This window comes from Myzus persicae, unplaced genomic scaffold, assembly GCF_001856785.1.
Source record: "Myzus persicae strain clone G006 unplaced genomic scaffold, MPER_G0061.0, whole genome shotgun sequence".
Lineage (NCBI taxonomy): Eukaryota > Metazoa > Arthropoda > Insecta > Hemiptera > Aphididae > Myzus > Myzus persicae.
The window spans coordinates 162,283-175,336 of record NW_019103432.1 but is presented as its reverse complement, the minus strand read 5'-3'; the positions used below and the strand labels follow the sequence as shown (position 1 = coordinate 175,336).

At 29.0% G+C, this 13,054-nt stretch overlaps 1 protein-coding gene across 1 annotated transcript in view; it reads right to left on the bottom strand.

Annotated features, from left to right (window-relative positions):
- LOC111034511 overlaps nucleotides 1-7,457 on the bottom strand; it is a 42,842-nt gene extending 35,385 nt beyond the window's left edge. The window contains exons 1-2 of the mRNA XM_022315779.1: nucleotides 7,290-7,457; nucleotides 6,872-7,177 (exon numbers count right to left, since the gene is read on the bottom strand). Coding sequence (XP_022171471.1) covers nucleotides 6,872-6,949 — 78 coding nt within the window. The 5' untranslated portion in view covers nucleotides 6,950-7,177; nucleotides 7,290-7,457. The remainder of the gene's footprint in view (nucleotides 1-6,871; nucleotides 7,178-7,289) is intronic.
- Nucleotides 7,458-13,054: the final 5,597 nt, after the last annotated feature.

Sequence of the window (13,054 nt, the reverse complement as noted above, 5' to 3'; positions counted from 1 at the left end):
AAAAAACAGCATTAAGCATTTATGAAACTAAAATATCTATAAAAATAAAACCAATTTAGTACTGTGGTAAACATACTGCAGAACATGACATACTGCAGATCATGATACTACTAAGAATATGAAGTTAATTATTTTTAGATAATTTAAAGGTAAGTGAAATATATAATTTATAATATATCATTCAAGTATTTTAACTTGAATTGAAAATTTGTGACCGAAAATGTAATAACAATTTGTATTGATACATCAGAAAATAATATATAATATATTATTTATAAAAATAGGTTTGATATCTACATGGCTACATATTATAGTTATAATAGAAATAATATTTAAATACTTCATGAATAACTAACAATATTTAACCGCGTATAATATTATTTTAGTATCCTTGGTTGAATACTGTAGAATTGTCATAACAATATAGTAACAAATTAAATTATATGAATGTTTCAACTTGGAGAAAAACTAAATAATAATTAATACTTATAACAGTCCACCTATTTTTTAATTGATATTTCGTAAAATCTTCATCGGCCTTACACTAATCCTAAAGTTTTAATAAAATATTCACACATATTGACTTTATTTCTGAGTACCGGCTAACACTAACTATAAGTATATCAATTCAAAATCTAGGAAATTGTTTGATCCCCAAAATATTAATTCCATACTCAGGTCAGATGGTTAGGTTGGCGTTGGTTAGTCTAGTAGTAAGGTCATATATTGTATACATTATGTTTTTACTTAAATTATTCTCGCGATTCTCCGATCGTAGGTTCAAGTACTTGACTCCATTAATGGGCACATGCCAGTTTTGATTGTCTCGTCTTATGACAACCATTAGTGATAAAGCAGTTATCCATAATAAATCCGATTATTTTAAAGAGGTACCAGGTGTTGATCACAGCTTGGAAAGGATTTAAAATTTTGTCAAACTGCATGTTCGTCACCGTTCATAATAATATATTTTTTTTAAGGACAGCGTGAAAGATATTTTGTTAAAACGTTTACATAATTGAACTAACGCCTTGTTTTTGTTGTCACCCATAAATTAAATTAATCTCGCTGTTGTTTAGTTTTGTTTTATGTTTTATTCCCCTTTTTGTCTGCTCCAGGTGATATTTGACAAAAATATGTACCGACCCGATAAGCAAATGCCGAGCACTAATCTCTCAATATTTGTTTTTGCGTTTTTATAAATATTATCTATTTTTTTTTTTACATAGCTTATAAAAAAATGCCAATAATATCGAAATTTATGATACACCTATATGTAAAAATTATTTTTACAGTTTGTTTTTAAATGCTCAACGAAACTACATTCAGAAATTAGGAATCAATGGATGGTGAATCATAAGTAATAAGTAATATATATATATATATATTGATAGCATATAATATCCCAACAAATAAAATTCCAAGTTCAAAATCATGTTATTCGTGTAAGAAAAATTGTTTTAATTACGTTTTATAATTGTATAACAATACCTACTTATTAGTACATCGTGGCAAATTAGGAATTTTTTTTTTTTTAGTTTGGGCGAATTTAAAAAATAAATAAAAAATAATGTTGTAATATAAAGAAAAAATTAAAACGATTTATAGAGTTTTTTTGACTTTTATAATATATCAATTCATTTTATACCCTTAAAAACCCAAGTCTAAGTATTAAGGATATTTACAATTATTATGCAATAAGTAATTTACATTTTTTAATTTAAATCCATTTTTTTCTTTTGAGGCAGCTAAGTCACAGTCTTTCTTTTGGAACAAAAGATTAACAGATAATAATAAAAAGGAAAATACAGCTATAATAATGCACTTAATTTTTTCAAATGTTCCTAGAAATTTCAGTGGTGACCTGCAATCCCTTAAAGTACGCCGAGAACGCAATAAGAAAAAAAATGCTGAATCTTCCTAAGTTTTTTAAAGCTGATACAGAATTAATACGAATCAGGTGACTTTTCGTATTTGCTCCAAGTAGAGATAGCAACCTCGGGATTTCTGTGTCCAAGTAAAACGACTTTTGATGTTTTGCCAAAAGACAATTTGTTCAATACCTCAGAATATACAGAACTTAAGTTGGTTGAACATGATTTACCTTTCAAAATCGTACGTTCGTACACCTATTATTTTACAGAAACTTTAACACTACCTAATTCTCTATTTGTAATCATTTTATATTAGTTTTAATCTTTTTACACATAATGGAGCCCAGAAAAAAGTATTAGGTACCTATTGTTTAATGTTTTACAGTAATTATAAAACATTGTGATCTTTCGCCTGTAATAAACACATTAGTGTTATATTCATTTGAAAACAAATCTAATAACTTACGAACAAATGTAATGTCTTCAAAATATATACTACTATAATATAAGAACCTATGTTTGTTTTATTTTTCAAGTTTGACACACTTGGTAAACAATTTTATTTCACAGGATATATTATGATAAGAATAAATAAATATAATAATCATCTCCTAAAATAGAAATATTATTAAATAAATTTATATTTCTTTATGAATTATATTTTCATTATAATTATTCATTAAAAATTCCGAATTAACTAAATGTGTTAAACTATTAAAATACAAACAAAATGTGTACTTATGTTGAAGTTGTTTTTTCTGGGAAGCAGTTAAGCATTCACTATAGACTTAATTATTTATCATTATTGAGTACGATGTGCTGTGCCAATTATGGATATTTTGAAGTAATTTGTGTACAACTATTTTTGAAATAAACAACTCGTGATAACTCAGATATAATTTAATTTTCAATCTTGATTCTTGAGAACGAAATTAAATTCCATGAATTGTTAACAAATACATACATGTTTTATTTGGCGTAATGTTCGTCAATTTTTGTTTTTGTACACCAAAAACTTTAAAAATGTAAAAACTATATTTTTATGAATTCTACAAAATTATAAGCCATTGTTGAAATATTAAAGATTACATATTATATTCTGATTTTCTTTATGGTTCTAAACAGTAATCTTTAGATATTTCGAAAAATGTAAATCATTCAATTGATATTTTTAATTCAGAATATTCTACCTCTATTTAATGTTAATATTAAAACAATAACTTATGGCATAAATGTATTTGTTTTTTTTTTATACTATATGTCTGCGTAAAATGCCGTACAAAACTAATGGTCAAAAATGTTTTTAGTTTGTTAGGTTCTTCATATCAATTATAATAACCAGAAAAATAGATTGACATGTCGAATTACACCAATGCGTTAATTAAAGGTTTTCATTCCATGGTACCTACCTATACTAAACCCACTGAAAAATAAATCTCTGTTTCGTTGATTTCTACCTAAAATTAAAGAGGCTTTGATGTAATACAATTTTATTGCTTTACTGTAAAATATGAAGATTGAAATTCAATGAATTGTAAAAATGAATTACATTTTTATTGATAATGTGGCAAGAAAAAGTATTTATTTATTATACTTTCAGGAAATGTTTTTAAAATTGTTGGGTAAAATGTACAGTTGCCCGTGAGCCAAAATTCGTTAAAATTAATCAGGTATAAAATGTATTACCTATGTCAAATGTTTTTACCACATTGTTAGACGGAATCTGTTCAAAAACCACAAGATTCATGCAAGAAATATTTGACATTTTGAAATAATGAGATATTATTTTATACAATGTATAGACATATATTATTATATTTAGGTGTAGATATGTTTACATTGAATTAACGATAAGATGTCTATCACATGTCTAAAAAAAATACTTAACGTCCACTAGTATTACATTTATAGCCATATATCGACGATACTTAACTTCTTTCAAACGTTAATGATATCTGAAATTTAATGTATAAGCTATGAGCATTATAATATTATTATGCACCTTAATTTAAATTTTAAGACAAATTAATCAAAATTGTGTAACCATTTGGAGAGACAGAAATAATTGGAGACATATACTGTCACACTGACATCGGATAAGCAACGAAAGTATTACAAATTATCCTGCCATTGGGTAATAATTTACAATAGGTACTATAAAGACTTCGAATTAAAATATTCTTTTGATAGATACATATGAAAATTAAGACATTATTAACATATTATTTGCAACTAGATTTAAAGATATTATGGCCCAATCGCCTGAGGCAAAACCCGAAATCGTAGCCATTTTGATAATATTCATGTGACAAACTTATTGAATATGAAACAATCGCATCCAAAGTTACCTACATTCTAAAATAACCAATATTTCATAATTTTATGACTATTACATATGAAATTATATTTTTACCTAGTATGTACATAATATATTTGGCTTTAACCTTTATGAGAACTGATACATACATTTAATGTAGTTTGTAAGAATTAAAACAATAACCTAAATAAAATAGAAAAACTTTATAAATTAATCAAATTTAAGTAAAAGTTCTAAACTTATTTACAAATTAAATTAGATATCTGGTAATTAGATACTAGAATCCGTGGTCTTTAAGAGTGGATTTTAAAGTTAAGTGTGATAAACCAAGAACGTTAAACAATAAAGAGCAATAAAACAATTAATAATAACAAAATTACCATAACCTACCCTATTTGATACTAAAATAGTAATACAATTTTGTTTGAGGGGCTACTGAAATTCTTTAAATTTGGAGGCCTGGACACAACTATACAAGGATACTTAGGATCCTTCGTAAACAAGGGCATGTTTTTTAGTTTCTGTTTTTACATTTAGTAATTAATTATAACAAGTTATATAAAATCTCTTTTTTATGTTGAATTCCTATTATTAGTTTAATTAAAATTTTTAAATATAAATTATTACTTATTTCAAGACAAATTTAAAAGTTTTCATAAAATAAAAAAATATATATAGAATAGATACCTATTTACACAATTTCTCAAATAGGTATAACGTTGCAATAACATTGCTCTTAATGGTGTGACATTTTTCTTTTTAGAACATTTTAAAACTTCAACAAGTCAAGAGCGGCTTATAGAATTGTTTAAATGTCTTTCATTCTAATTCTTAAAGTATATAATAAATGATTTTAGTAAATACAGAAAAACTAAAAATTAAACAAAGTATGAGCTTCGAGCGGTGTATTATATTTAAGTTTAAGTAAAGACTGAAGAGTTGTATTATACTCATTTATTTGAAAACATTTATTATTTAATATAAAAATGAAATAGGTGTAGGGGGCATTATTTAAGTTTTTAAAAATAATTTAATTGAAATACTCAGAAAACAAATTAACATAGAGCCATTATAATTAATAAATATTGCATTTTTTATATTTGTCCGAACCCATAATTTTGCAAGTTCATTTTTTTTTTTTTTTTAAACAAACGAATTAATATGAAATATATTTAGGAATTTTTTTAGTAAATTTAATATTCAAGTCAAATTATAGATACTTATGCCAAGTAATATGAAGACAATATTTATACTATTGTGAATATTATTGTTTTTGAAAACGTATTGACAAGCTTTGTATTCCCTATATTTATTTGTGTGTATTTTAAAAGAAAAATTATTATTTGAAATATTTCAGATAGGCATCTACACATTTTTTTTATTTCGTCGAAAATAATGTTTTATTTTTTGCTATTAATACATCATAAATATTACAACATTAGTTTCGTACAACACGTCAACACAACAAAGTTCAATAAAATTCAAATTCAAATATCCAAAATAATATTCTTGCAAATACAGGAGCAGAATAAATATATCTATATACCTTCTGTATCTACATTAATGCATTAGTCAAATAAATTTAAATTTAAATTTGAAATTTGACTGTCGATATTTTAAAAATGTAAATGAAATCGAAATTTTTACGTTTCAGATTAATTTCATGACGGGTACCATTTAATACCGATATGGTAATATTATAATTTGGACCTGAATTGTGTATAAGAAATATTGTTGAATAAGCACATAATATTTATGCAAACAAAATTAAAAATTATGCATAAAAATGTATAAAGTATAACATTCATCAAAAATGCATAATATGCATAAGTGTATGTTCAATAATAGTTGGAAAATTGTATACGTTTTGCAAAGATGTACTTTCAAATTTGAAGGTATTTTTATTTACGACGTATATTAGTTTAATATAAAACAATTGAAATAGAGAAAATTATAAATTAAGTTTTGTATCTATTCAATATTCATCTATTATATAATGGTGTATTTAGCAGATCTCTCGATTCTCTTGAGCTCAAGATAGCCCATTACAGTCAAAAGTTTGATCAATATTTGAATTATTATTTTAGTGTAAAAAAAATTGTATTTTTGATGCAATTACTTAGAAATACAGGCGACAAGTATTCATTTTTACTGAGATATGCCGAAAAAAATCAACTATATACCTAATTTTCGCATTACGAAACGTCGACCTATTTAATTATTATATTTTTTAATCGGACTTGTTCTAAGCTAAGCGTGGAAGAACGATGTGAACGACTTTAATGCGACGCGCAATACATCGAGAAAACCGTTTGATTCGTTTGAAAACAAAATAACGCCACTTTAAACGTTAGTTGGCTGTAAATAGCAACGAGTGCCGATCAAAATGTGGCTTATAGTACGAGGTGCCCACCCGGTCAAGACAGTTTTTAACCAAAAATAAAAATATATTTATCTCAAAATATATTATTTTAAAGCACCTATTTAAGTTTTGTCTTATATTCGATGACACCCCGAAAGCTCGTCATCCGTATAATATTGCGTCCGCCTCGGACGTTAAACACGGTATTATAATGATATAATTTTATGCACAACATATTACTGAATATTCATATTATTATTATGACAGTATAACGGTGATATAATAGCGTATTTAATATTTAATATGTGTATGTCTTACCGAAGTCGGGTAGGCCAGTATGGTGTGTACGCAGAGCGCTGAGGCGACGGCGACGATCAGAGTGCTGGAGCGGGCCATCTCGTCGACGAGGACTGTTCGGAGACTTCGGGCGAAAAGCGAAATAAACGCAAATATTAAAATATTGTATCGGAAAAGTGCAGTAGTGTTGGCGGGCACACGACAGATGGGACAATCAACAGATGATTTGAACGGTCGAATATAATAGTATATTGTCGTGATGGCGACGATAGTGCAGTGGTGGGTACACGGCGCGTGTACGTGTGAATTCGAACCGCGGTCGAGTGCCTGAATCGGAATTTTTTCAAATGAATTAATTTTCTTTAAAAAGCAATACAATATAATATAATGATATTTTGAATCTCGTGAAAGCCAACGTATATTATATCAGTTCATTTACCGCCTATATAATAACAGTATATGTACGGTTGGTGTGTGTGGGCGATATCAAACGACGATGGTGCACGTCACTCGCTGTGTGACTATGTGTGAAGACAGAAGTTGGACACAATCGTACGGTGGTCGTCGGCCGGATAAGTGAGGTGCCCCGAAATGCAGGCGCCCATATATATACCGAACGTACGCGCGTACTCGAGCACCGCGGCGACTCCGCCTACGTCAGCGGCGCACCAACCCTTGGCGCGGCGGCGGTGGCGTTCGCGACGACCACCGCTCCGTGTGACGACTATTAGTTTTGATACGACATTATTATTATATAATAATAATGTATATACTCATATATATGTGTATGTATGTGTATGTGTATAATATATATATGCAATGCAGGCGTATGTGTATATATGTACTATACAGGGTGGTTCGCCGAACATGCTCGCCCCCCTTTTTTTTCTCCAATAACGTATAGTCATTCTAAATCCGATTTTTTAATTTCTCAGTATACTTTATAAAACCGTATTTCACAAATTCTTGAGATTTTTCGTACTATACTCAAGCAGTGTCCCGTGAAGATACAAACTTCTGTTTTTCAAGCGAAAACACACCTGTTCGACTGTAAATATTTATAAGCTATACAGTTTTTGACGTACCCATCAAAATCAAAATTCGTATGAGTAGTTTTTGAGTTATTTCGCTTTGTGTTCCAAAGGTTCACAGTAATGAATTTATTAGATATGAGGGCTATGGTGAGTTGAAAATTGTACATATTTATATTAATCTATCGATATTGATAATTTGTTAAAATGGCCAAGTACAATAAATACTAGATCCAATTTTACGTATATTTTATATTTATATGAAACCAATTTTGAGGATTCTTATCCTTAATACAAACATTTTAAAGACTAAGAAACTACTCGTTCGCGTTTAGAACGTGGCATGTTAAAATGTTCAAGACAATTACCCACTAATAAAATTTACAGGAAGAGAGGGGGGTTCTCATTTGAAAAACAGAAGTTTGTATCATCTCCTTAAGTAGAACAAAAAAATTCAAGAATTTGAAAATATGGTCTCCGAGTATATTTCAAAATTCCAAAAATCAGAATTTGAATAAATTCATTATTGAAGAAAAAATGGGGGTGAGCATGCTTGGTGAATCACTCTGTGTATGTATACTATGTATATTGTATAAGTCAATACTTCAGGTACACTGCAGCGGCGGCTGAGGGATTAAATAATGATTATACGTGACAAATATATTATTATTATTATTATTATTATTATTATTATTATTCTAAGATAGACCGATGCATCTATCAACGAACATATTATTATAATATGTAATAATATTTTGTATCGTAGCAGTGCAATGATAGTGTGTTCGAATCTAAGGGGGGAGGGGAGGGTGCTAACGCGAAGAGCTTTGCGTCCCACCGCAACGGGACGTGTGCAATATGCGATCGAGGTTTCCCTACCTATCCACATTTACCCCCGACATGAAATAATGGGGTAAAAGCTAGACTAGGGTAAAGATAAAAAAAATTACTATCATTGTTATTATTTTAGACGAATACCTATTCGAATGATGATAATAAATTATTAAATACTAGAGCACGGTGTGACGCGGCGGTTAACCGCGGTCACTATATGGTGTGTACTGCGGTCAAGCATCGTCTGGCGCCGCCATCCCCCGGATGGGTGACCACCATCACTCAAGTTTTTAGGGACGAATGCTCGACCCACATAGACACGTGTTCCTCAACCAACCTTAATCCCCATACAATCATATGACTACATGACTTATGTTTCCTAGGGTCGTATAAAAAATAAAAATGCATTTTATTGTACATATATGTTAATATGTTTATATGTCAATAGGTACCTATTTTTTTCCATTGCAAGTAGACATTTTAATAGTTATTAAAAATAATTTTATAACAATACTAATATACTATAAATAACTTTACACAACAAAATCAATACAATTATTACAATATTTGTAAATTAAATGTAGGTTGTACGAATCGATAGCTAAGAATAAAGGTTTTCGAGTGGTTGAGAAGTCCCTTGACCTCCTCCCCTCTTACAAATAGATCTATTATTGTAATATATATATATATATGTTCTATATAATTATATATTAACATGTATTATAATTTATAAAACGTTGGTATTTCGATCTACGCATTTCACAAAGTTATTATTTTGTTTTCGGGTCAACACAAGAACAACAATATGTTTAAAATATTTAAGTATGATATCATGCATATCATTGGTTTTGAAACATTTGTGAAAAATATTTCACTTTTTACACTTTATTTTACTATCTGGACATGACTCGAAGATTGTATACGTGTTTGTAGATGAAGTTATTTTAAACCGATACGCACATTTTTATTTTATATAATTCAATTATAAACTAACTACAATATGTAGTAATCTACTTAACTTAATCGAATTTATAAAAGATTTTCAAAGTTTGCTTATAGGAGTATAAAACTTAAAAACACGTTTTGGATATTATGTTATGCTTACCCAGAAATAATATATTTTACAAATACTTTTTAAATATTCAATATTCAATTCATTCAACATCTATACCAAATTTAAAACGAAATCCAATATATTTAAAAATAATTTTTGTGTCCAATAAAATTATATTATTTTGAGAGGGGTGATAAAATGCATTATAGAAATGTATTTACATTTTAGTATTTACATAATGATGGCTGCTTTTTCTTTATTGAGCTTTTATACAAACATTTATTACATTTCTACAGTGATAAATAATAATAAACAATACTTATAATGAAACCTAACTTAGCAATGGGAAAATAAATTAAAATTCCAAATAAAAAATCGGATGAAATGTTTAACCGAATTAACGATCCAATAACAAAATTCCTAAAAACCACTTTTCCAACCGATAACATGACAAAGTTTGATCTTCAATGGCAATTACATTTCCTGCAGTATTTCTGTCTGTAATTTATCAACCGTTAATCCTTAGTTATTTACCTTATCCTTAATTTAATTTTTAAAAACTTATCATAATTTATATACATAATATTTATTAGCGTCTACTTCTTTAACGCACGGCATAACTAACATATTAATATGTTCATAAACCATTTTTATCAATACAGATTACTTATCTGTTTTTCCCGTAATTATTTTTAATGTTACCATTGGTGCGTTTCTAATATTTGTTGACACATCGACAATCATTTGAATACATTTGTATACACAGACACAAATAAGTGGGTAGTTAAACCCCAAGCCATAAGTCCATTTGACGCGATGAAGTTTTTACCGTGGGTTATCGCATATCTCATTATGTGTCGTTGTTTTTTAACCTGTAACTCTACTTCCGGTGGCGCCTCACACATATACAGACACACGTATGTCTGCAGCCAAGGGATTAACTCGTCCATGGCTTAGGTATATATATAATACAACTGTCTTCCGCATCCGGTCTGGCCGGAAACCCACTGCGCGTCATTCCGTTTCATATTATTATTATTATAGTCCATCATCGTTGATATATTTTATACAAAGAGTATAATAATATCTAGGTAGGAACGAAGTACAATTTAATAATACAATTAAGCCATTATAGTGACTGCTAATATTTATTATCATAACTTATTTTTTTTTTTCTTAATCGAAAATCAAATTCGACATATGGTATTATTTAAAACTTATTAATAATTTCCAACGATTTGCCTATCTTCTTCGAGCGAGCATGCGATGAAGATGGAAGATAAAAGGAAAAAACACGGGCAGAATAAAAGCGCCATGATAAAAGTTCAATATTGGTATACGTATTTTATACAAACCAAGCAGAGTCAAAATATATACAAAGGTATGAATAGCTATATAATATTAATAGGACCCAGACACCCCTTATATATAATGTTGTAATGTATAAATTACCTGACCGCATGTATCCGAAATGGGTAGGTATACGGATACAGCTTTCGCCGACCGTGGTTAGGCCTAGGTTATATACATATATGTATATAATTTGATAAAATCTCACAGCAATAAATTTAATGAATGCGAGAATGGAGATGTTTACAAGTGGTTTGCGTGAAAATTAATTATTGAGATCTATTGTTACGCACCACGCGACGTCATAACCAACAAGATCAATAATCAAACAGCAATAGGTTTATTTTTGAAAAACATATTCGGATTACCATTACTAAACAAAGAAGACGTCGAGTAAATGCTTTGTTGGTGATTTTTATACCTATATTGCCGGAACTCGAAAAAGTTAATGCATTTATGGATTATTTAACAGGAAATTATATAAATTCTGAGAAAATATTACAATAGTAGGTAGTTGAAAAAACCAAACAAACGTATATGAACGTTTCCATTCCAAGTACAATTCATTATTTTATACTACGCCATCTAGATATTTGAAAACTATTCGAATCGAAACTAGAAAAGCTATTCGGAGGGCAGCACAAACAAGAAAACAAAAATGAAGTAGGCACATTTAAGAAAATTGTATTCATCGAAGAAAATATCCACAAATTTGGGATTAATAAAAAATACCAAGACTGGGTTTTGTTAAAACTGTGGAGTCAAACATCACCTTATTAAAAACATTTAGCAAAATGTATTTTAAAAAAAACAAAAAGTGCACTCATCCAAGTGTCTAAGCCAAAATGTTTTGGGGTGTGAATGTGTGAGCCAGTACACCTGTTCGTGTTGCTCTCCGATTAACTCTAAGCTAAACAGTAATTTCGAAACGCACTCGGGAGACCCACTTTTGCAGCTAACGTAACCTAACCTAAACGAATACAAATATCAAACGAAACTGAATTAATAGTTTTACCTAAAGGTCTTGTTTTTTTTATTTGAAGCTCGTGTACAATTTATGTTCACATTTTGGCACAAAAAAATATCGACATGATGTTATACGAATGACATAAAAATACCAACAACCTATTATCACCTCAGCTCCAAACATAAGAAAAATAAAACCGGTCAAACACATAATGAGTACTATATTGGTTATGCGAATAAAGGAATACTGTGATACCTGCCTAGGTACATACGGTTATACACGAATAAAGATCTGATTAATTCCGAACTATATTGTATATTGTAATTGTTGAACTATGATAGTTGTATGCTGAAAGCTCTAAAATTTAAAAAAAATTTTAAAAAAGATCTGGTCAGACCATTAAGGTCTAAATCTTTTGTGAAAACACAGTTCTACAGTACGTACATTTTAATATATACATATGAAAGTGTACGAGTACAGTACTAATATGATATACGAAATACATGAGTTTGCGCTCCTGCTTCAGTTATTCATATTATGACATATTATGTGTAAACTGTATAATGAATCACTCCTAAGTCATCCTAACACTAAGTATTACATAAAATTAGTGAATAATAATTACTCTAATGGGCTCGAGTAGTTTGTACTAATTTACCATATCATCATACTTTCTTACTGAAGTATACGTCCAAATATCAAAGTGTGATGTGCAACACGCGTATGCGGTGTGTTACATTGGAATTTTAATATAATGAGTAAAAATAATATATAAAAATATCAAATACAGTCGAACCTCGATGTTGACTAATGTATAGACTGACAGACCGTTTACGCTCAGAATGATGTTTTGTAAGCAATGATTTATCATTGAATTCAAATTTGACTCATCCATTGACCATAATAGTGATCTACTCGATGGAGAAAGTACACACGACTCCTACAACTGTACATCAAAGCAGTAACTT